The sequence below is a fragment of the Zootoca vivipara genome, chromosome 13 (assembly GCF_963506605.1).
Source record: "Zootoca vivipara chromosome 13, rZooViv1.1, whole genome shotgun sequence".
Classification (NCBI taxonomy): domain Eukaryota; kingdom Metazoa; phylum Chordata; class Lepidosauria; order Squamata; family Lacertidae; genus Zootoca; species Zootoca vivipara.
The window spans coordinates 8,558,928-8,584,931 of record NC_083288.1 but is presented as its reverse complement, the minus strand read 5'-3'; the positions used below and the strand labels follow the sequence as shown (position 1 = coordinate 8,584,931).

The window sequence follows — 26,004 nt, the reverse complement described above, 5'->3', positions numbered from 1 at the left end:
GGTCTTTTCCAAGGATTCTTCTCTTCTCATGAGGTGGCCAAAGTATTGGAGCCTCAGCTTCACAATCTGTCCTTCCAGTGAGCACTCAGGGCTGATTTCCTTCAGAATGGATAGGTTTGATCTTCTTGCAGTCCATGGGACTCTCAAGTCTCCTCCAGCACCATAATTCAAAAGCATCAATTCTTCAGCGATCAGCCTTCTTTATGGTCCAGCTCTCACTTCCATACATCACTACTGGGAAAACCATAGCTTTAACTATACGGACCTTTGTAGGCAAGGTGATGTCTCTGCTTTTTAAGATGCTGTCTAGGTTTGTCATTGCTTTTCTCCCAAGAAGCAGGCGTCTTTTAATTTTGTGACTGCTGTCACCATCTGCAGTGATCAAGGAGCCCAAGAAAGTAAAATCTCTCACTGCCTCCATTTCTTCCCCTTCTATTTGCCAGGAGGTGATGGGACCAGTGGCCATGATCTTGGTTTATTTGATGTTGAGCTTCAGACCATATTTTGCGCTCTCCTCTTTCACCCTCATTAAAAGGTTCTTTAATTCCTCCTCACTTTCTGCCATCAAGGTTGTGTCATCTGCATATCTGAGGTTGTTGATATTTCTTCCGGCAATCTTAATTCCTGCTTGGGATTCATCTAGTCCAGCCTTTCGCATGATGAATTCTGCATATAAGTTAAATAAGCAGGGAGACAATATACAACCTTGTCGTACTCCTTTCCCAATTTTGAACCAATCAGTTGTTCCATATCCAGTTCTAACTGTAGCTTCTTGTCCCACATAGAGATTTAGATTTCAAAATCTAAAAATGTGTAAAAGTGTTCACTCACTAGAATTCCCCTTTGTGCCCCCAAAGCATTGAGACAGCTATGATGCTCATGAAACTTTTATTTTATTATTGCATTTATTGCCCGCCTTTCCTCCAAGGAGCTCAAGGTGACACATTTTATCCTCACAGCAACCCTGTGAGGTAGGTTTGGCTGAGTGACTGACTCATCCAGGGTCACCCAGTGAGCCTCATGGCCATTGTATCACACTAGGATTTGCTACCACTGTGACTTAGCAAGAACTTTAAAGACAAAGGCAGGTTTTTTTTAATAATCTGTGTTTGCATGTGCATTCTAAACATTTTCCTTTTATTAAATTAGAATAATTCTGACTGTTAAATAATAATGTACTGTAATGTTTGCAACTGCATGTCTGGACAAAATGTAAAAATGTGCATTTTCCTAGCCTTTTATTTTGTGCAATCCAATTCAAGCACTGAATTATTTTTCTGCATATGTAGTTTCAGTATACAACACTTGGTAAGTATTGCTAGTCTGTGTGAACTGATTTTTTTTCTTAAAGAAACCCTAAACTGAGAGGCACAATCAATTGTCCCTTTTGTATTCATGCTTTGTGGGGTGGAGGTGGGGTGGATTGACAGGAGTTCTCTTTAAATGAGCTTCATTTGGATTGGCTTAACTCAAGCAATCATGACGCTGTGCTGTGTTTCAGGAACCACCCTCAACAGAGTGTCCTGTTAAGAGGAGGCATGTTTTCATCTTGAGTAGAAACTCTTGGTTGATGCTTATGAGTGTTGCCTTGTTTTGCAGTTCTCTCGGGAGTTTTATCTGGAGCTCGCTCTGTAAGTTGTAGAACAGTTCACTTTGCTTGAGATCTCTGCTCTTGAGGTGTGAATATGATAGGGTATCTATTTTAGACATAAGGAATGCATTTGTGACTAGCAAGGCAGAGTTACTTGAAGAATTAACTTTGCTTCTCTTTGAAACAGCTTCAAAGCATTGAGTAAGTTTTTAATGGTTTCCCTCCCCTTGATAAACTTTTATGGAATTTCGTACACCTCCCGTGGAAGTAGAAAAGAATGAGAGGCAGTTCTATGACACTTTTGTGATTCATGATGGGGTGGAATCTCCCCTTTGTAAAAATATTTCATAACATCTATTAGCAAGAAATAAATAGAGCTGAAAGGAGGCAGATATGATCTTCTGTTTTCAATTGTTGAAAACTACCTTAACCTCAAGCAGCACTGTCTTCTTATTGGAGGTAAACTTTACTCTATCAGAATTCAAATATGTGTAGTATGTATCTGAAATATATACTGTAGTCTATAGTATGTATAGTAAATTTGTATAGTAAATGAAATGGGTTTTATTCAGGGAAGATAGTTTTTACTGCCAGGTTTTTCCTTATAAATGATAGTGTTTCTGTAGCTGAAGGTAACAGACGCCAGCATGAGTTTTTGAAATGCAACATACCAGTGCTTGTCGTGCAAGATGGCTTGCAATTAAGCAAGCTATATAAGGATGTGTAGGGAAAGTTGGAATTGGTTGGTGAAGTAACCCTTTTATATAACTGATATTTATTAGGCATTATTTCCTTCCTGGAGTATAAATCTTTCATCCTCCTTGGTCTTATTGCAAGCTTTGTGCATGTAATTTTAGAACCATGTAGGGATGTAATTTGCCCAGAACTATTTTAATTATCCTGCCTGCCATAACAGGGTATGTTAAATTTTAAATACTTCAATGACTTTAACCTCTGGGAGGGAAAAAGCCATTTTATCCAACTTGCCTGTACCTGGCATTACAAGCCAGATTTGATAGTTAATTCTACAATACTTAATAAAATATGCTATGTAAGAGGGGTGTGTGTGTGTGTGTGTATACACCCCCGCAAACAAACAAAAAGAATTGCTTGCAGGTTGCTGTGAAATAATCTGTTGTTGTAAACGAACCCCCAAAACCCATGTTATTATCAATTAGAAACAAACTTTGTCTTTATGGCTCTATTTGATTGTTTTATAGGAAACTATATGGTTGTGGTTAGTAGTACAGTACAATCCCGCTGGGCTTCCTTTTTTGAAGGTGTGTGTGTGTGTGTACAAATTTTGTAACATTTGCCTCTTTGCTTTTAAGCAGCAATTTTTTTTTACCAATTTTAGATGGATTCCCATGGGTAAGGTGAGGTCCATATTAAGGAAAACTAATATTTGCTGGTTGGCTTTCCTTGTTCCTCTATCACTAGTCCATAATAAATGTCCAAGTGATCTGATGCCGCTTAGGTTTACATGGGCTAAAGTTCAGAGTTCTTTCAGGGCAAGTGCCTTCTGACCTATATTGTACGGGTTGAGTTGCATCTGAGATTTTCTTAAATGCTGGCAAAGTACTGGCAGTAATTAATCTGCCACATGTAAACAAGCTCCGTAAGTCAGCAGGGTTTGCCCTGGATTCTATCACAGAGGAAATTTAAGGATAACCCATTAGAATTCCCTTTAAAGTTCCTTATTTCCATTTGTGTACACTATTCTGCTGTTGGCTGGGAATAAATTGCAGTTTCCTTGGAGTTTGAACTTGGCTCTGCAAGTGTCCTGCTTGACCCCTCACCTTTGTTTTCTGTGATAGCCTTTCCTTTGGATATACTATTTGGCTGGTTAGAAGGGTATAAAGTATTTTTACAAGCCTCTACTACAAATCTGCTTTTGGGGATTGGGCGTTTCACTGTATTATAAAGGGCCTACTCGGCTTCTGTTTGTAAAGCCATCAAGGCTTGGCACCTGCTTAATGTTTTCTGATTTTGGAGATTATTATTTATTTGAGTAGTGTTTTGAGTAGAGCGCTTTACAAAATATTAGTTTAGTCTCTACCCAAAGATTTCTAATCTAACACAAACAGAAAGCAAACAGATTACAGTAGTTTGAACGGTATACAGAGGAAGCCGTTGCTAATTGATGGAAACTCATCCTTTCTTTAGTTCGGTAAATCTGCAAACTGGGGTGTGTTAAATCTGGACTAGGAGGTGGGATGGAATGATGGCACCAGCCCAAGACTACCCTTTCCATTGACCTACATAGCAATATATTGGCTGAAAAAAGCTGCAAAGAATTTCCATAAAACCAAATTTAGTTTTCTATTTCATAAACTCTATTGAGGAACCCTGTTATTCAGTAGGAAAAGAGATTTTGAGTCCTGTAGGTAATACCACTAGTGCCTTTGTATGAGTGTGAAGAATAGTCCCCCTGAAAAAGATTTGACACAGTCTTTCAAATAATTTATGTAGTGTCTTAATGAGATGTTGATGTGAAGTTGGTATTTAAAGTCAAGAAATTTGGGACATTTATTGTAGTTTATTCTCAAGACTTCTGTCTTTTGTGAAGATATGCCTGGAACAACAAGAACAACAACAACAACATAAATAAATAAATAAAATAAAATAAAATATTTTATAGCACGATCATAGTGCATTTTTAAGTAACAAGAGAGATCCCTGGAGTGAAAAGCTTTCAGTAAGAAATTTGAAGTGATAGATAAACATTTGGAATCAGGTGGAGAAGAGGGTAAATGTGCTGAAGACTATGGATAACGTGGGCACTTAGAATGGGTTTGAAAGAAGACAGAAGGCATCATCTAGAAATTCAAGAAAGCCATTCTAGCCAAAAGGGGCAAGAGGGAGAAACTGTAGGCATCTAAGGATGTTTGGAGACCTTCAGATGGCTGAGAGTGGCAGAGGTGGAGGAGAAAAGGAAATTGTTTGGGATGGGGAAAAATTAGTTATTGTAATAAATCAGAGTCAAAGACCAGGATACAAGAGCAAAGAGAATGGGATTACAGTAGGGGCATAGCTATGGAGGTTTTTGAAGCCAAGAATGAGGAGTTTATGCTGGGTTTGGAGCAGACATGGACCTGCTGAAGACGCATCATGTGATCAGAACAATGAGTGAGCTAAATGGTTTTGGTGGCAAAGTTCTGGATAGAAGTGAAGAGGCTGAAGTGTGACAGTGGAAGACAAGATGAGAAGTTACTCGTGTGAGAACTAGAGTTTTTGTTGAGACAAAGAGAAAGGGGTTTATTTTTGTGTTTGTTGTAAAGTGACATGTTATGGTGCTGAGCTGAATGTGAATGCCAAAGGAGAGGGATGATAGTGAATAGTGATGCTGTTGGTGGTTATAGAAAATATATGAGGAGTGGAGGTCTTGGAAGGAAAGACGACAGAGGTTAATTCTCAACCCTCACTGTGCTTCACACCATGATTAAATATTAAGCAGAAATAGCAGACAGGTAGGCCGGGTTCTGAGATGCAGGAGGGAGTTCTGATGTGGAGGTAGGTGTCATAAGCACATAGGTCTGGAGTGCTTATTTCAGACCAGTGGCCACATTCTCATCTGGGCAACTTTCCAGGAGTCACATGGCAATGGTGGGTGGCACCAAAGCCAAAAAGTGTAAATTTTAGCATTGTACCATAGGTTAGTCTTTAGCCTCCATCCGGGCAACCAAGAAGCATTGTCAAAGTTCAAGGACACATTTCAGCCAGGAAAAAACACTTAAGGGGTAGGTGAAGCAGGGCTGGGGAGGGATGTAGCCTGGGGAGAATGGGTGTGGCTGAGAAAGGGGAGTGACCTAGGCAGAGTCCTGAGGGTAGGTTCCCCACCCCTGATATGGTTGATATTGAAAGTTTTGGTATGTGATGAGGTCACCCAGGGAGAGTATATGCGGAGGTCACAACAGACCATGATGGAGAGGGGGAAAGCAAAGGAAGAGCTTCCCTTCCCTGTGGAAAAGTTGAATGAGCAATTGCGTCAACAGGAAGAGAAGCAGCTGAGGGGAGTCATGGGCACAAAGTGAGTCATGCAGGGGAGAATCATCAGTTCCAGAGATAGTTGCCAGTGAGGAGTTCATCAGTAAAGGGCTGATCTACTGGTATGCTGAGGGCAGAAGTCAGATGTTATGGGGTCAAGAGAAGCTGTGGTAGAGAGAGTTGACAGTAGGTGTGAGTGACACATCCCAGGAGTTTAGAGATAAAGAAGACAAGAGAAGTTGAGCAGTAGCTGCAGAGGCAGGATGGGTCAAGGCGGTGTCCTTTTTGGAGAGGGTGGAAAGTGTTAGTGTGTCTAAATGCAGAAGGGAAGGAATGTGCTGATGAGATGGGGGAGGTGGAGAAAAGTGGTATATTTATTTATTTATTTATTATTTATCTCAGGTCAGTTTACAGTGTATTTGATTGAGGAGGAATAATGGGAGGAGGTAGATAGAATCTAAACCACAGAGCCTAGGGCTTGCCGATCAGAAGGTTGGCGGTTCGAATCCCTGCGACGGGGTGAGCTCCTGTTGTTCAGTCCCAGCTCCTGCCAACCTAGCAGTTCGAAAGCACGTCAAAGTGCAAGTAGATAAATAGGTACCGCTCCAGCGGAAGGTAAACGGCATTTCTGTGCCCTGCTCTGGTTCACCAGAAATGGCTTAGTCATGCTGGCCACATGACCTGGAAACTGTCTACGGACAAATGCCGGCTCCCTCAGCCTATAGAGCGAGATGAGCGCGCAACTCCAGAGTCGTTCACGACTGGACCTAACAGGGGTACCTTTACCTTTTTTAGATAGAATCAAAGGGGAGGATAACAGTGGAATAATGAACTAGATGGGAGAAAAGAGAAAAGGATTCAGGGAGGTGTGGACTTCAAGGAAAGAGAGTTAGAAAGGGGGTTATTTTATTTTTATCAGGCAAACTCTTCAATGTGGAGGGAGAGCATGAAGGGGGTTCCTAGTAGGACGTCAAAGAGGTGCTGGAGATTCCTAGAGTTGGTGTGGATCATAACAGTATTCTTGATGAGTCATATGGCAAGCAGAAAGGAGAGGATGACTTTTACAATGGACAAAACAGCTCAGCTGTTTGATTCTCTCCCAGAGGCATTCAGCTGCATGAGAGCAGGAACACCGGACCTGAAGAGAGGCAAAAGGGCTGAGGATTTGAGGCGTGAATACTTCATTAGTGGAGAAGTACAAATGAGCCAAGAGAGGGAGACAGGCGCAAGTTGGGTGAGTGAGTGAAAATTGCAGGTTCTGAGGAGCAGATAGAAGAGAGCGAGGACTAGATCTGAGAGGGCTCTGAATGAATAGACTGCAGGCTGGGGGGAAAGTAAGGATGGAAATGTGGTTTGGGAAGAGACTGTACAGTGTTAAGGGTGCTGTGGTCAGACTGAGAATTCCACAGCTGAGGGATAGATTGAGAACTGTTCTTGGTGAGGACAAAGTAGCATTTTTAATGTTAAAACGTCTCAGAAAGAGACTGTAAGTGGAAACTCAGATTTTGAAGTGTCGTGGCTTAAGTGGCTGATCATAAACTCAAATGTTAGAAAACCTCATAGAAGTGAAAAAATATGTCTACTTTTCACAGTCCTGGCATCTGTTACAGTAATGCAAACACCAGATATTGTTTGCCAAATACATGCTGATTAGGCTGCAAAGCCCCACCTTGTGTTTCAGTGTATTTCTTTGTGTAGAATATTTTGCCTCTTGAGTTTTGGGTTGCCTTTGTTTTGAATATAATTCCTGGAGGTCTCTCCCCCCCCCCCTATTAGTTGCCAAATTGTATGTCAAGTTCTGGCAATCATAACTGTCAAGCACAGAATAATTATGGCTTTTATGTTTTTGATTTAAAAAGTGAAATAAAATTTGATTTTTAGCAGTGTCTTCTTATATTATTGCCTTTTTGAAAGCACTCATGGTACTTCATAGAACTGCTTCAACAATATAAACTATCTAGCCATTTGGTCATTAGGTGAATTGTCACTTATTAGATACTGTCCTCGCTCGGGAGCTATAGATGTAAGCTATGAATGGATAGCAGTTTCCAGTGAAACTGTGAGCATACACTTGTGTAATGAAGACAATAATTTGTTCCGTAAGCTTTTCCATTAAGGCAAATTCCCCTTGATACCATTGATTCATGTCAGATAAACTTCCATTCACAACTCCAGGAGAGTGTGCTCTGTGACATGGAAGTGAATTGTGTATGATCCAGCACTTTGCGTGGATGCAAGGCACTGTCAGTGGTGTGAACTTAAGCCGACAACAGGGAAATACGTTTTTAAAAAGGAGGATTAGGGGTGTGCGCCTTAGGCATGTTTTGTGACTGCCACAGGTCCAATTCCGACCACATGGAGATCTCTGGATGCCAGGTTGGTGGCTGACATCTGCATCTGGCTGGCCCCTCTAGCTTTCTTAAGCAGGTAAACAGAAGAGCTTATTTATTGCATTTATATCTCACCTTTTTCTTCAAGGAGTAAATGGTTCACCTCAGTTAATCCCTACAGCGACCCTGTGAGGTAGATTAAGAGGCTGTGACTGGCTCAAGGTCAACCAGTGAACTTCATTCATGACTGAGTAGGGATTTGAACCCTCATTTCCCAGGTCCTAATCCAACACTCTAAAAACACAACACTGCCTTTCTAGAGTCCTTTTCCTATGAGGCAGCTATATAAATTAAGTACCGTAGCTAGCTAGCTAGCTAGCTAAATAAATAAATAAATAAATAAACAAATAAATAAATATGGAGCAAGCCAAATGTCACTTAGAGAAGAATCTGAAATATTTTCCTTGAAGCTTAAATTTGTTTTATTCTGGATTGTTTTATTTGATGTTTTAATGTGCTGTAAACCACTTTGAGGTTTTTTCTTTAAAATATAGAAAGGAAATCAACAGCAATAATAAAATCCACTGGGGAAAAATTGGCACCTAGACATTTTATTGTAGTGACCATAACCCAGGTTTACAGTGCCATTTGCCAATTAGCTTATATATCTGAGTTTCCAACACTGAATGTGTACCTCCACATGAATCCTTGGGCCACCTCAAACCATACATTCACACCCCCAGGAGAGTGTTTGTGCATATTTTTGTAATTATTGGTGTGGGCCCATTTACTTGTTAGCCTTTTGCACTCAAAAGAAAGTACTGTATATTCCTGCATATAAGACTACTTTTTAACCCAGGAAAATCTTCTCAAAAGTTGGGCGTCGTCTTATACGCCGGGTCGTATTTCTTACACGGTGAGTATATCCCAAACTCTAAATTTTAATTGGAAAAGTTGGGGGTCGTCTTATACGCCCAGTCGTCTCATACGCCGGAATATACGTATTGGGTTGGTCTTAAATTGATGCCACCTCATCCTGGATATATGATTTGTGATAGGCCTAAGTTTACTGTGACTATGTGAGGTGCACACCCCAGTTCCTAGTTCTTTTTGACATACTAGAGCTATGCAGTATTTTGCTCCCAAAGCATTGGACCAGGCACAATTCACTCCTCTCTCTCTCTCTCTCTCTCTCTCGGAGGTGAGGGTATGTAATTTGGGAGGCTTAATGATTATTTTGGAAAATGGCTCTCACAGACTTATCTGCAATTTGTTGCAAGGAATTTCAGTTCTTGGCAGGAATTCTCTAAATATATCTTACTCAGGATTATTAAAGGTAGATCTTATGTAATGTAAGGTAAATGACCATTTGTACTATGATTTTCTGACCTCAGAGCAAAAATTTGGTTTTTGTGCTACCATGTCACAGATTTTATTGGGTTGCTCTGAAGTGTGTTTATCTCTTGTATTAATCAGAGGATACATTTTAATTGTTGCTTAGCACTCATTATACCTTTGGTCTCTTTTTTTCTGCATTACATTACATGGTTCATATTTGTGGCCCATATTGGAATTGAGCAAGTGGATTTGGGGTTATGGAAATGGGTCTTACTGTGGATGCTTCCCTAGAAGGTGGGGTTGTTTACTGTACAGGCAGCTTACTCACTGGGAAATAGAAAAAGAATGTGCTCTGTTCATCAGTGTTCTGGAATTGAGAGCAGTAAATAATGCAAAGACGTACAGTTAACTGCAGGCAATTCCAGCAGCAGATTATTAGAGTAGATCAAAGTGAATACTATACACCACAGTGCAGGGAAGTGATAGTGATTGATTGACGTATCATCCTGAGGGAAGTGACTTTGTGACATCTGGTTGACCCATTCCGGTTCTTTTTTGTTAAGTCATCCTGGGGTGAAGTCTGTGCATTAGAAAGGATGTTTCTTCAGTGCTTGTGTGTGCAACAGTGTTGTAATTTAACAAGCAAATTGAACCTTCCTTTCATGTGCCTAAACCCTGTAGTTTGATCTGAATCCCAAGTACATTCTGTAGACATGATAAGAATTCTAGAATATAACCACTATGGAGTAGGGGTTAGGGAACATTAGTGGGAGATCAAGGTTCAAATCCACACTTGGCAATGAGCCCCTCTCTGTGTCCATCCTTACCTCACAGAGCTGTTGGAGGAAGGGGGGGTGGGATATAAATTAAATAAACACATGTATAAATATGTCATCCATCCCCAAGCATCCATTGTGCCTACTGACTCTGTTTCTTTTCTATCTCTCCATTGGGATGAACATATGTCTCCTGCACTTGCATTACTGAGTAAAGATCAGCTGACTACTTAGCAAATCTTCTAACACTCCGGGTAACTTTGTCCCCAGCAGCTGAATAGATGACAGACATAGAATCATAAAATCACAGAGTTGGAAGAGACCACAAGGGCCATCCAGTCCAACCCCCTGCCAAGCAGGAAACACCACCAAAGCATTCCTGACAGATGGCTGTCAATCCTCTGCTTAAATACCTCAAAAGAAGGAGACTCCACCACACTCCTTGGCAGCAAATTCCACTGCCGAACAGCTCTTACTGTCAGGAAGTTCTTCCTAATGTTTAGGTGGAATCTTCTTTCTTGTAGGTTGAATCCATTGCTCTGTGTCCGCTTCTCTGGAGCAGCAGAAAACAATCTTTCACCCTCTTCTATATGACATCCTTTTTATATATTTGAACATGACTATCATATCACCCCTTAACCTTCTCTTCTCCAGGCTAAACATACCCAGCTCCCTAAGCCGTTCCTCATAAGGCATTGTTTCCAGGCCTTTGACCATTTTGGTTGCCGCCCTCTGGACATGTTCTAGCTTGTCAATATCCTTCTTGAACTGTGGTGCCCAGACATGAGAGAAACAGTGAAAGGTCTCAGTCTTATGACTGTTGCTACTCACATCAAGGTATCCTGTGCCATTCAGTAGGAATGCATCCCTGTATCAATAATATGCTTCAATAATTATGACTGCCCATATAGCCAGTGTTAAGCAACTAAGATATGAAAGGTAGGAGCCAAATGGCACCTTAAACCTAGGTTATAGGCGCAACAACGAAATGTCTAGGCACACTTTTTTAATAACAAGAATACAAAGCTGAAAATGAATGAACTGCAGCTAAAATATTATGTCCATTTTTTTACATGGTCTAGTCCTTCCCCTGCCCACTCCCCTAATATTCTCAAGAGGCTCTCTTCTCCATTCTTCTGAGAGTAGCTGGAAGTGGGGAGACAGAAAAAGTCCTCCTTTCCTTCCACTCTGCAGTTTTAATATGAAATCTCAGGCGCAGTACTGCACCCAGAGCTCAGAAACTGCTCACGCTAATAGAATTCCCTGTCGCAAAATGCGCCTAGAACAATGGGATTTTCGAACACTGCATATAGTATCCAATATATCTGCCAAGTTTCACCATCCAGGGGTCCTTTACTTTTTCACCTTTACCTTTTACTATCCTTCATTTGAGGATCGCAGGGCAGTTTGCAGTACATGAACACCAAAATATACAACATAATAACAAAACAATAATTTCCCCAAAGTCATAGATTTAAAAGGTCATAGATTGTTTAATTAGCCAAAGGCCTGGGAGAAAAGGGATGTTTTTGTCTGGTGCCTAAATAGCTGTAATGTAGGCTCCAGGCGAGCCTCTCTGGGGAGAGTACATTCCACAAACAGAGAGCCACTGCAGAAAAGACACATACCTGTACTTGTGTTGCTTCCCTTCAGACCACTCATGGATACACAGAGAAGGACCTCAGATGATTATCACAGGGTCTGGGACAGTTCATATGGGGAAAGGCAGTCCTTGAGGTATTGTGGCTCTGAGCTGTTCCAGGCTTTATAGGTCACAACCAGCATATTGAATTGGGCCTGGGAACTAATTGGCAGACAGTGCAATCGGGCCAAGATTAGTGTTATCTGTTCAAACCATCTTGTGCCAGTGAGCAAACTGGCTGCTTAATTCTGCACCAGCTGAAGTTTCCAAACTTTCAGAGGCAGCCGTCCACATATAACATGTTGCAACAATGCATTAATGTCTGTTTCAGTGCTGCTACCTTAGATACCAGGAATTTTAACTAGGAGATTTTTGCATCACCACCATCAAGCTTTCTTAGTTGCTTTACATAAGCACCTCAGAGCAATTTACAAATATAGTAAAATATGCAGTGCCACTCATGACAAGCAAAGGAAAAAGTAGAGCACAGTAATCAAATCATAAAACAATCATTCCAGCCTCTAACATAGGCCTTACCGTAGCAGATGGCCAAAGGTAGATAGAGCGATGGAAAGATATCACCAACTGCTTCAAAGAAAAGTTTAACACTTGGGAGAAGAAAATGTTGGTGCAGAGTGAACTTCCCTGGGGAGACGGTTCTGTGGATGGAGGCTGGTTCCTCATGATCACCCTCCAGACAACTGCCTGCCACTCATTCTGACTTCAGGACATATAAGGGCCGGGAAGGTATTGAGGTCCTGAGTCATCTAAGGCTTTAGAAGTGAAGACTACCAGATTGAATTAGGCTGGGAAACAAACTGGCAGTCCAGAACAGGTGTTATATATTTGGACTGTGCTGTCCCAGTTAATAATCTGACTTCTGAATTTTGCACCAACTGCAGTTTCTGAACCATATTAAAAGCCAGACCTATATGTAACATTGCAGTAATCCAGCTGTGAGGTTACTTGGTCATAGAGCTCTGAAGCAAGGCTATGCGCATCCATATTGGACCACCAACTGAAGCTGGTGGAAGGTGCTCCATGCTGTTTAGACCACTTGTGCCTCCATTGACAGTGATGGATCAAAGGGTATATCTGTGCACCTGATCTTTCATGGGCAAATGCGACCCTAAAGTAGGCTGCATGCCCACCTGTCCAGATCAAGGAACTCTTCTCTAACCATCTGTCTTGTCTGGATTGTGCCTCAGTTTTTGGCTGTCATCCAGTTCATTGCCACAACCAGACACCTGTTCAGCACGTGCTCTGCTACACCTGCTGAAGATTAAAGTGGAGCCGTGTGTCACCAGCTTACTGATGACAACACCCTCAAAAAGACTGGATGATCTCACTCAGCAGTTTCATGTATATTTAAATAGCATGGGGGATAAGACTTGAACCCTGTGGAACGCCATACTGAAGGCTCCATAAGACCAGGCAAAAATCACACAGGATCACCTTCTGAAGCCCCCAAGTAGGAGCAGAGCAACCACTCCCTCTGTCTCTCTCCTAACAAAGGTGGTCTCAGTATAGCTTGAACCCTAGTTGAAATGGATCAGGGTGAATGATTTAAAAATATATATATCAGATTTTTAAAAAAATCTGATTTTTTAAAATAAAATGCTTTTGGAGGAAAAATATTTATTAAGTTAGTTTTCTATTTAAGTTACTGTACTTTTCCGTGTATAACACGCCCCCGTGTATAAGACACCCTATTTCGGCGGGACTCAAAATTAAGAAACTGGGGGGGGGGAGAGAATTGCCCAGAGTTGTTGAGCTTTTTTTGCCGGGGAGGGATTACTCACCCACCTGGCCAACGCTGCCAGTAGCACATGTCACAGAAGCCGCTAATAGCCGCAACAACAGCCAATCGACAGCAGCCCTTGCTGCGCCACCAATCAGCCAAACAATCACCACTGACAATCTCCTACTAGCTAAGTGTGAAGCAGTAAAAATGAAAGTGCAACCTTGTGAGCAGAATACTCCACAAGTATTGGGATCTTTGTGTAACAATTGTGCAAGTCAGTTGGGTGTCTCTGCAACTCAGATTTCAGACAAGTGCTGAAGGCTGGCAACCTCTTCCCAATCCCACTGGATTCCAATAAGTGCACTAACACTTAACTTTACAGAATAGGCACCTGAATGTGGAAGCAAATCCAAAGGGGGTGGTGGAGGAAATAGTAACTGGGATCTGTAAGTCCTTGCCAGTCAACTAAAAAGAGTTCACTGGTTCCAGGCCCTTCTTCCCAGTTGTAAATATTAAGATTATACCAGTCTTTCTGTAAAAAAAAATATTTAAATCAAGTCTTACTGACTAGTGATTTAAATCACACTTTGAAGCTTATATTGTCTGACAGCAGCCACTGTGGTGCCATGGGTAGTGTTGTCAGACTAGGACCTGGGAGACCAGGGTTCAAATCTCCACTTGGCCAGTCACTGCCAGCCTAACCTACCTCTCAGGGTTGTTGTGAAGATAAGATGAGAACAGGATTTGTGAGGAAAGAGGTTTAAATCAAATCCACCCTGAAATGGATCCAGAAATTTGATATGTGTTCCAGTAGCCCATCCCCTTCATAACTGGAGGCTAGACTGATTGGGACAAGGAACAGGGCATTTCCATTGATGGTGCTTTTCTTTAGATGATCCTCGCCAAGGTCATCTTTTCCCTTACTTTACAGTTATGAGGTTTCAGATGGTGAGATATAATTCTGTTTTAATAGAAGTGGGAGATAGTTTTTGTACCTGGTTCATTTTTTAAATTGGGGATTTCATGGTAACTGCATTTTTGTAAGCTGCTGTGGCGCCCCATAGGCCATTTTGGCAGGGCATAAATGCAAGAATATGCCTGCTGGTGCTTTGTGACTAGCATCTGGGGCTAGTCCCAGTTGTATTGCTCAGTCTGCCTGGTTTACGGCAAGAGTGTTGGCCCAAGGGATATGGGGTGGGTATAGTGGTGGGTCTTGCATCCCTCATTTTTCCAAGTGGAACCCTGTATACTCACAATGGTGGTTTCTTCCCTGGAATTGTGGACACTTCTTCATCTCTCCCACACACAATGCTCTCTTATTTGTCCTCTTCTGCTATGCCTTGCATGTGGGTTATTGGTGCCTCCTGTCTAAACACGGTGAAACTGTTTAGGGAGGCTTTTAATGTTTAATAGATTATATTATTTCATTTTTCTGTTGGAAGCTGCCCAGAGTGACTGGGGAAACCCAGCCAGATGGGCGGGGTATAAATAATAAATTATTATTATTATTATTATTATTATTATTATTATTATTATTATTATAGTAACGTGGTGCTGCTTCATGCTTGCTGATTGAACGTAGCACAGCAGCTACCTATATTGCATGAGCAGAAGGAGGCTTAGCTTGTTCACGTGCCACATTGCTAACATAATCCTATTCCCTGCTATCTGAAAAGCTATTGTGCAAACAGCACTGCAGATTTCTGCAAAGCTGTGTTCCAATGACTAGCTGTTTAGAGGTACCTCAAACTTTGGATATAATTTTTGCTTCGGTATCTCGATTTCTTCCTTATTTGCTGGAACCTTGGGTGCAATGTGTAGAAAAACAAGAAGAATAAGCTCTACTTGCTCACTTTTGTCACACCAGATTCTAACCCAAGTTAAAAACACACACAGCTTTCAGATGTTGGGGCTTTGCTGAAGCTCCAAAAGAAAGGATCAACTCCTGAGAAGAATGCTAGGAGGAGGGAAGCCAGGTAAAGGGGAAAGGGTGGGGTATGAAGGTTATCTAGAACTTGTTGCTTCCTCTGCCCACATACCAATCTTTCTTCAAGGCTGGTTGCTTTTAGGGAATCATTAGATCCTGAAGCATGTAAAACTCTCCCTTTGATTGCTGGGTTCAGCAAAGAATGTGAACAGTTGGGAAGGGATGTTCTTGTCATAGCTTCCATGACTTACTGCAAGACATCATATGGAGGCCTGACGTGGAAATGTCTCTGAGAGGTTGAAGTGGCGCAGAGTATGGTGGTCAGGTTGTTAACCCATACCCACAATAGTATATATATATATGAAGCTTCCTGTTAGGGACAATATTAATTGGAGAGCTTCCTCTGTTCGTCCGTCCTCTGCTTTGCAAAATTAGGCAGGTTGCTACCAAAGAGAAGGACCCTTTCTGTGCTTTCCACATGAATTTGGAGCATCTGTCTTTTAGGTGACAGGGAAAATCCTTCATGCTTGCCCAAGCTTCTGGTAGGCTGCTAGTTTTTATTGCTGCTTTGACTACTGTATTGCTAGCTTGGTTTTACATCTTGAACGGTATGCTTTTTCCTGACAGCTCATATGTAAAGGCAGTGATTTGAATGCTGTTTAAGGTGTTATTATGAATTTTGTGAGCTGTCTGAAATCCTGTAGCAGTAGCTGTAGAAAAGGGGTAATTAAAAGAAATTGATAAAGTATGATAAAAAGTGTATTGACACAAGATTTTTGTGAACTTCTGTGGCACGCAACACTTTGTGACTTTCTAGTGTGAATTAATTCTTTGAAGAAGGCTATGTCCTTTGCTTTGTTAAGGCCATGGTACTAATCTTTGTTTCTGATGCATTTATTTTTCTTCCTTATGGGGTTGCAAACTTGTGCCATATTATTTCTTTAAAAGAAACTCTAGTTTCACTCAGTTACAGCGGAAGCCCTAAAATATGCTCCAACTTTGCAGTTGGCAAGGAAAGGGATTGTCACACTGTGGACTAGCTGGGCCTGAGAGAGATTGCAGCCAGGGGCCCCTTTTCTCTGAAAATAAAATACGGTAAATGAGCACAAGGATTTGGCACGGTGTCAAATAGTTCACTTATTTATGAGATTCTTATCCCTCCTTTCATGTTAAGGTCCTAGGGGGAGGTTACAACAATATAATCAAACAATTAGAATGGTGTATACTGTTATAAAAACAAACCAATTCCAAGCGAAAAGTAACAGTATAGGTTAAACAACACAGCAGAGGTTGCCTCCACGAAAAAATGCTGTTAAAGATCAGGGGATAGGCTTCCGGGTTCAGCGCCAGCGTCGATCGGCGGGGCTTTGTCTCGTCTCCGAGACGGCCCGTCTCTGCTAGGAGTGGGGAGGGCAGCGAGAGCGACGCTGCGCCCCTTAGAACCTCGGGAAGGGCGTCCCGAGGGCAATTTGCTCGGCACAGACCCAATCCGGACTCCCCAACTCTTCGGCTAGCTCTAATAAGAGCTCCGGAGCGAGGAGGGTAGAAGTCGCGGGGGCCATTTTGAGCGGCAACGTTATTCTAGCAGGGAGAAGCTTCAAGCCGAAGGCGGAGAGCGCTGGATTCTTCCGAAAATAAAACGATTGGAAAAGACTGTAAGTAACCTCATGATTTGGATTATTATAAAACAATTTGGATCTGGGAGAGAGGGGAGAAAAGAGGAAGCCACCCCCCCCCACGGCAACAAAAGAGACAGTAAATAGAAACCCGAAGCCATAAACAGAAGATTTACAATTCAAAGGATCCCTCAAAGGCATCAAAGAGAATCTCCCCTTTGATGCAGGGTGAAAAGGGGAGAGAGACTGCGGTTTATGACTGCTCTGCAATAAGAGGCACAGCCTAAGAAAAAAACCTTTCCACTCGGGAGCCGGCAGCCCAGACAACCCAGTGAGTTGTCAGGTTTTATAAGTCAAATTTTACTTCACTTTGTATTTCTGGACTTTGTGGAATTTCTTTTTTGGCTTAAGTGTTTGTGAAATGTGAGTTCGAACTTTATTGTCAATAAGACTTGAAGAATGCAGCCAGCTTGTTAAAATGGAGTCGAAAAATAAACTGTGATCATATTCCACCCCACGTGACAAGTTTTGACCTTGGCAGGACTGAAATATGTCAACAAAAAAGTGTTCCCCTGAGTTCCAGCGGTCTGTTTTGACCTTAATGTGGGAAACAAGAATAGAGTTATGTCAAGAGGAGACACGACGGCAAGAGTTACAGGAAAAATTCCAGGAGGTGATGGCGGAATATGATTTTTTAGGAGATGAAGCTTTTGACGCTGAAAAAGATGAATGTGAGAATGACAATGATGGGGAAGGAAAAGAAGAAGATGAGGATTGTGATGATTCAACACAAAATGAAGCACACCACGAAAAAAATGATGACTTTACTCTACAAAAAGTTGGATGGAGTGCCCTGCTTTTGAGGGGGGCACGATTGGTATCATTGGAACTCCAGAACGCCCACAGGGAAGAAGGAAAAAATATGCAGAGAAGAGAAGAAATTCAGGGGTCCTGTATGGTGGCCTGGATGACAAAAGACTGTAAACAGGGGGTGGGGTGAAGGGAAAGTGATGTTGTGATTAAGGATGGATTAACAGGTTTATAACTGGTCTGCTGATTTTGGAATTTACTGGATTGGGGGGGGAAGCCGGCAATCGGGGATGTAAGGTTAAATTGAGAATAGTTATAGTTTTAAAAGTGAATGGATTTTGGAAAATGTGAAAATATGGAGGCTTATAGAGGGAGAAAAAACAAAAAATTAGGCACGGGAAGAGAAAATGGGAGTTTGATTTCTCAGTGATTTGAATATTAGATGAAAATGTTAACAATTGATTTATAAGTTGTATAAGATGCAAAGGTGTATTTTTATAAAGTAAGAAACTGTTGCAGATGATAAAAAAGGGATGAAAACCGGGGAAGGGGGGGGGAGGGGAAGCCCACAAAATATGGTTTTACAACTATGAATGCAAGAAAAAATTTTTTTGTTTTGTATTGTTTTTTCTTTTTTCTTTTTTCGCCCTTTCTTTTTTTTCCCCTTTTTTCCTATTTCTATTTTTCTCTTTTTTTTTTTTTTGGTATGACAATAGATGGTTGGATGGATGTCCTCCTGCGTACTGCCCTGGTTTGCTGGAGCTCCCTGGTGGCAGGGGGGGGCCTTGGGGCCAGGGGAGGGGGGGGAGGACAGAAACCCAAGCATAAAATGGACCATCTCTGACTGTTCACATACATGGGATACTTCTGTGGCAGGGGAGGACCCATGTGGGTGGGTAGGAAGGAGGTGGAAAAGGGGTTTAAGTATGTACCTTTTTTTTTTTGCTTTTTTGTATTTTGTAAAATTAATAAAAAGTATGTTCAAAACCAAAAAAAAAAAAAAATAAATAAAGATCAGGGGATAAAGGGTTGCATTTCCATCATATGGTGGAAGCTAGACAACAAGCTTAAAGATTTTAGTACCCCTTCACTAGGGCATTACGTTCCATGTGAAACAACCCATCAAGAAGAACAGAATGCAAAATGTGTGGCTTATATGAGTTCTTTCTGCTCTTTGCTGTGACAATGTGTAATTATGAGCTGGTTACAAATGTCTAGCTTGCTGAGTTCACCTCATCCAGGACAGTTGGTTCTCCCATATTTGGAAGTATATATTGGCTGCTGATCGCTTAGCCATCCAGCTTCAGCTCCAACAATTGATTGCCAGTCTCTCTTCATTGTTAAATTTGGTATGGTTTTTGAGGAAAGCCCTTGGTAACTTGGGAGAAGGGTGGAAAACAAGGTGCCTGGCATGTGACAGGCACAGCGTCACGTCAGCCAGCCATCCCAAGACAGTATCTTGTGCCTGCCTTGTCATACTGAAGGTCTACCACCTCATTGTGCACCCTTTACATCAGCCTTTCTCAACCATGGGTCTCTAGATGTTGTTGGACGACAACTCCCATCATTCCTAGCCAGCAGGGCCAGTGGTCAGGGATGATGGGAGTTGTAGTTCAAGAACATCTGGGGATCCAGGGTTGAGAAAGGCTGCTTTACACTTAACAGTACAGTATTTTAAACAATGGTAACAGGGGAGCATGACCAGAATGCCATAGCATAGTATCTCTGAAGCAGGCATATATATTTTTCGCCAGCAAGTACTGTGCGATTAAGATACTGCTCTGCCATATTCTTATTTCGTTCTTGGTTAATCTTTGCCAATGGATTCAATTGGCTGCTCCTGTGGCAGAGCAACATCCTGTCCTTTCCCTTGCACACTGTATTGCAGGGTCAGTTCACCAGGCCTTTTCAGGACAGCAGCATCTGTCATCAGTTTTCTTGGCTTTTCTAAGGCTTGCCGCTGGGCCTCTGTTTCAGTTCTCTTTTGTCACTAGACAGGCTGACACTATTTCCACTGAATGAGGACAAAACCTAGATGGAAGCTTTATTCTTACTACCGGGGTGGATACACACACACACACACACACACACACACACACACACTTATTATTATTATTATTTTGCAATTTTAGTGATCCCATGTGTCAGTCTTTAAAAGCAACTGAAATGTCAATATAATATAAACATACTTCATTTTATACTTACCGGTAATTCTTAAAGCTTAATTTACAACTCTGTCAAACGTGCCTTTATCATTCAGTGTGTGAGTAAGAGAAGCATTTATTTTATTTCATTTTAAAGCATTGATCATTAGGAACATAGGTAGTTGAGTGTGAGCGTGCAGACTAGCAGGGTGAATTGTCTGCCTGGCATGAAGATTGCGCATGTTGCCAGTCGCCAAGTTAGCAAGGGAGATTGTGCTGGGGCAAAGTCAGAACTTGGGGGCACATTCACACCCATGCTAAGGGCAAATGTAGTTCCGAGGTCCAGGAAGCCAAATTTAGGTTGGTAGGTAGAATGCTGAAAACCAGAATCTCCAAGGTATGCATGGATGAGACAGTGGTGCTGGGAGGAGGGGTTTGGATTTATTAGTCACTGGGGTACATTCTGGGGCAAGACAGGCCTGTACAAAAGGAATAGGCTCCATTTGAACTGGGCTGGGAGCAGACTGTTGGCATTTAAAATAAAAAAGGTGCCAAAGCAACGTTTAAACTGATTCGCAGCAAAAGGCAATGGGACCTGAGGGATGAAGATGATAAACGGGTGAATATTTAAATTGGGTGGCAGCAAACTCAGCACTGTGAGTGCTGGGGCGCAGGATAGCAATCCAGAGAAGCCAAAGCGCCACAAATCAAAATGCAAGCACCAAAGACACTTCAAGAGAGAGAGAGAGAGACTGTGCAAGTGTTTATATGCCAATGCTAGAAGCGCCCAAGTCAAGATGGGTGAACTGTAGCGCTTGGTTTTAAAAGGTGGCATTGATATAGTTAATGTTACAGAACCCTGGTGGGGCAGAGAGAACCAGTGGGAGACGGTTATCTCTGGATGTAAACTCTACAGGAAGGGCAGAGAAGGACGTGTTGCTCTGTACATCCTGATCCTCAGGAGAGACATTTTGGGGACTGTTGAAAGACAGTAGGTGTGAGCTTTTCTCTGGATCCAACTCAACATCTTTTCAACAACTTTTTCAATTGTGCTTTGACTGATTGTGACCAGGTATTCTTGCTTTAAAAAACCAAAACCAAATAAAACAAAGCGTGAGTGCTTTGGTTGACTGGTGCAAGGATTTCTCTTTAAATGTTCTTGCAGCATTTCTTGAAAGCATCCCAGTAACCAACAGGCAGAAGGACTGTCGGTCTACTTTCTGCCATCCCTGATTCTGGGTTACTTTTAAACTGACTCTGATAGTCTTGTGTGCATTTATTGTTGTGAGTGTCATTCCGCAATATCATCAGTTGATTTTAACCACTTGTAAATCTGTTGTGTTTTACCCTCAAAAATTGTTCTTTTACAGGAGAGGTCATCGCAGCTTTAACACTACTGAAGCAAAATATGGAATGTGTTTCACTGGTGACTGAATCCAGCCAAACAAACAGTATTGACAGTAGCTTGAAAATCACCAGTTAGCAGTTTCTTCACGCTCCAACACTGCACAGCACTTTCCAGAGAGAACTCATTGTGTGCAAGAAATCTGCTTTACAAATCTGTCCTGGTACCCTACAGCTTTGTCTGGTTAAACACTTACAAAAGGCGAAACCTATCTTTAAGAGCACCCGGAGAAACATGGAGGAATACCTGTGGATGGTCATTGTTGGTTTTATAATTGCTTTTATTTTGGCATTCTCGGTTGGGGCAAACGATGTTGCCAATTCTTTTGGTACTGCCGTGGGCTCTGGTGTGGTTACTTTGCGCCAGGCCTGCATTCTCGCTTCAATTTTTGAAACTACTGGCTCAGTGTTACTAGGAGCAAAAGTAGGTGAAACAATTCGTAAAGGTATCATTGATGTGAACCTATACAACAGCACTGTGGAACTACTGATGGCAGGAGAAGTCAGCGCAATGGTTGGTGAGTAACTTTTGTTTTATATTCAATGTCAGTTTCTTCAAGCAGTTTTGTGGTTTTCCAATCCTGTTAAGAAATGTGATCAAAGCCTTTTTGACAAACAGTAACACAGCAGCTTGAGTCTTGGAGACTAATATTTCTGAATGCGCAAATTTGCTTTTCGCTATTGTTAGGAACTGCCAGGGTTGGTGTAGATTCTACCCTATATAGATGTTTAACTGCTGAACTCTCAACCATGCTTAAGAATCTGGGGCCTGGTGCTCCCTCTCACCCCCTGTACAAATTCAACCAGCTCCCCCCCCCCTCGTTGGTACCACGATTGATTGAAGATTATTCCAACCAGGTTCATCTTAAACAGAATACAGTGGTACCTCGGTTTATGAACACAATTGGTTCCAGAAGTCTGTTCATAAACTGAAGCGTTCATAAACTGAAGTGAACTTTCCCATTGTAAGTAATGGAAAGTGGATTAATCTGTTCCAGACGGTCCGTGGAGTACTTAAACTGAAGTGTTCATAAACTGAAGCAAACTTTCCCATTGAAAGTTATGGAAAGTGGATTAATCCGTTCCAGATGGGTCAGCGGAGTACTCAACCTGAAGCGTACTTAACCTGAAGCATGGGTGTAATTGGTTCCGGAAGTCTGTTCATAAACTGAAGCGTTCATAAACTGAAGCAAACTTTCCCATTGAAAGTAATGGAAAGTGAATTAATTCGTTCCAGATGGGTTCGCGGCGTTCGTAAACCGAAAATTCGTAAACCGAGGTGTTCATAAACCGAGGTTCTACTGTATCAAACGAGGGTTTAGAGATAACTCAAAGAATCTGGTTAGTGTTGGCTACAGATAAAATCAGTGCTGTCATGGTGAGAGGGAACTTTCATGCCCTTTGCTGCTTCTTTATTAACCAAGTTTAAAGGATTGGAAATGCTAACATCTGTTTCAGTTCTTATTAAGGCTGCTAGCCTTTTATTACTTCAGTAGAAATATACCATGTGCATTGTAATGCATATAACACCAAACTGCTAAAATAAATGCTTGTGCTTATTTTGACACGGGTGTTAAAATTGTGTGCAAGAACAGAGAAAGATGACCATACTTGCCAAGTTGCTGTCAGAGAAATAAGGGACTGGGCTGGAAATAGCAGACCGGAAGTAGCGCTGCCGCCATTTTGGAACTGGGCGGAGCATGCTCAGAAGTGACTTTTGATGCTGCTTTGCCCAGTTCCAAAATGGCCGCCACGCCAGAAGTCGCACTGCAGCCATTTTGGAACTGGGCAGAGCAGCATCAAAAGTCGGTTCTGAGCATGCTCCGCCCAGTTCCAAAATGGCCGCCGTGCCAGAATAAACCGGGGGAAAACAAAAAAAAAATCCGTTTTTTCAGCTAGGATCAGCTGGAAAAACGGGGATTTCCCGGGGGAAACGGGAAACTTGGCAGCTATGAAGATGACACAATTGTGCAGTTTTAAAAAGGATGATCTTACTAGGATGACATAACAGGTTTTTGGGTAGCGCCCCCCCAATCCAAAATAAAGCTTAGGAGCAAAAGAATTTCCATAGCTTGTGGTCTCACTAGCTAATGCCAGTTTGGAGATATGTGATGTTCCAACAAAATACATGAAGGGAAAGGGTGAAGAATAGAAGGAGTTGGATAAGTCCAACCATCATCTCTCTGGGCTGGCTAAATAAAAAATAAAAAGGTTCCCACTTCCACAGAAAAAAATCTCATCTGCTCTGAAGAAATAAGATGATTGATCAGTGTCCTGCAGCTTCCTTTGTTCTTTAAACTTCTAGCTGTTTTGTTTGCATTTATAACCAGACAGTATGGCAAGTTTGTATGTTAATTACCGGTATGCATACTTGATTGAAAAGTCCATTAGATCCTACTCTTAGTCCCTGGGATCTAGCGTCAGTGCTTGTAAACACTCTAGAAACCAAAGGCCTAACTATTATCGGATGATCATATATCAGCTTATTAAGCTGAGATATGTGTGGGCTTTTTGCCCACACAGGCAGCCCCTTTGCTCAAACTGCAGAAAAATCAAGAAGCCTCTTTAATCCAGAGTTTGCTGTTTTGTCTGAAATGAGAATCTTTGGTTACCAGTTTCAGAACACGTCAAGATAAACCACTGTTTGAAGTTGGTTTTACTATCCTGGCTTGTTCTGAAGCTGGGACCTGTATTTTCCCAGGTCAGATGAAATGAGGAGCTATTGCTACTAAAAGACTTGTGTACATTTCTGCTTAATAAGCTGAAGAAATATTCTTCGGAACTGGCTCATTGGTTTGCATACGTTCTGGGGTTTGTAAATCCTTATCAGGATTGGTTCCCACTGTGCCTGGGATCACAGCTTCACCGGTTATTATTAGGATGTTCTCACCTTCCCTTCTGCTAGTCAGATGTCACATCCTCTTGACTCCTTGCTGTGCACAAAGGATGCCAAAATGAACACCCGGATATAGTTATTGAGAGCTGTGTCACACGGGATGATACACTTTCTCTCTCTCAAATTGCAAGTCCTAGATTCTTCTGTACAAGTGAATTTTCTCTTCCTGTTTATAGAGAAGACCTTGTGCTGGCAGCTAACTGTCAATATTGCTTGCTCTGCTTCTGATTGGCTCCACCAAATATCACAAGATTATGGACACCCGACATAGATGCAGGGAAAGAACATTGCTTAAGCCGCCCAGAGTGGCTAGGGCAGCCCAGTCAGATGGATGGGGTACAAGTAATAAATTATTATTATTCTAGAAAAAGAGGTGCCTCTCTTGTTCTCTTATAATGGCAGTGGCGCCCACATGAGAGCTGAGTTCTGACTGAAAACAAGCCCTGGCTACACCACACTCAATAGCACATGCACATAATAACTAGTGAAACTGTGGTCCTGGGCAGTGTGAATGGAGGTCCTGGGCTGCCCAGACAACAAGACCCCCCTCTCAGCCTTGCTGATGTGGTCCAAAGGAAAGCAGAGCAATACGTTTTTGACACCTGCTTGGCTGCAGGAGTTGCCGGAATGAGGCGTACAAGGTGCCATCCAACCATCTTAGGGACTCCTGATTGTGTAGGGTTTACTCCTTAGCCTTTTCTTCTCCTGAAGATATCCCACAAGGCAGTGGAGGTTGAGGATCAGATTTTTGCTTCTCCTAGATGGGCTCCTAGGTTGATGAGCCCCATCTGCCCCTCACTTCCCTCTACAGCATGTGCAGAAACCACCTTCTTGACCTTTGGGCCTGTTATTGGTCTCGTCTGCTCAATCCACCAGAGCCTGTCTTTACATGCAGGGGAAGTCCCTAACTCACCAAGGGTTTAAGACCCATCAGTTATCCTCACCTGGTTTGCAGGCCAGTTGAAGCCATCCCAGGGTGTGGCCGCTGTCACATACATCTTCTAAGAGCCACAGGTGAGAGGTGAGTGCAGGGTGGGGACCAAAGCAGGACAAACCCAGAAGAAGCACAATGTGTCCCTCACCTGAGGGTACCACCCTTTGCCAGAAAAACGAAGTGTGGTTTTCGGAAAAGTGAGTTTCTGTCCTATTGTTCGGATTCCCTTTCCCTGCACTTTCCATTGGGAGAATCCTGCACATTTTACTGGTAGGCTGAGGGGGCAGGGCATATGACCACACCATTTTCTGTCCCCTTCTCAGTATCAAGTTGATTGTGTCTCCCTCTCCTTGATCCATGTGCAAAGCTACTCCCCTCATTGAGCCTCTTTTGCACCCTTCCCCAACTTCACCGCCCCCTGGAACTTGGCAGCAGTAGCTTTAAGAGCCTTTGAAACTGCAGTCTCCAGCCCTGACCCTACAAATACATTCCAAATACCAACTAGTCGGCCAGCTTCTGCAGATTTTCAAGGAACAAGTTTTGTTTTGTGAAATGATTAGGTAGAAATGCTGGAATGGATTTTTGTGTGGAGTGACAGCTATGGTATTGAAAACAAATAAAAAAGAAAAAACAAATTCCTAGACTGAGCACGGGTTCATAAGCACCACATTCCTCCATCCTAAGTGTGTAGCAAGAAAACAGGGTGGAGTGGGTGGAGAAAGAATTGTGGGAAAAAATTGCATAGTTTCTAAGAAGGTTGAAAGGGCCTGTGTCTAGTTTCAACATAGAATTTTGGGGCTTGTGTGTACGCAAGAAGTACAGTCACCTACTAGTCAGCCCTTAATTTCAAACGTGAACGGCTGTT

The 26,004-nt window shown here is 42.2% G+C and overlaps 1 protein-coding gene across 4 annotated transcripts in view; it reads left to right on the top strand.

Annotated features, from left to right (window-relative positions):
• The window catches only part of SLC20A2 (solute carrier family 20 member 2), an 80,101-nt gene that overhangs the window by 21,201 nt on the left and 32,896 nt on the right, over nt 1–26,004 (top strand). The window contains exons 1-2 of one of the 4 annotated variants that reach the window (XM_060282252.1): nt 609–6,812; nt 21,276–21,827. In XM_060282252.1, the coding sequence (XP_060138235.1) occupies nt 21,545–21,827 (283 nt within the window). In that variant the 5' untranslated portion in view covers nt 609–6,812; nt 21,276–21,544. Of the gene's footprint in view, nt 1–608; nt 6,813–21,275; nt 21,828–26,004 lie in introns of those variants that run through there. The other 3 variants (XM_035134321.2, XM_035134322.2, XM_035134319.2) reach the window with 3 other exon arrangements.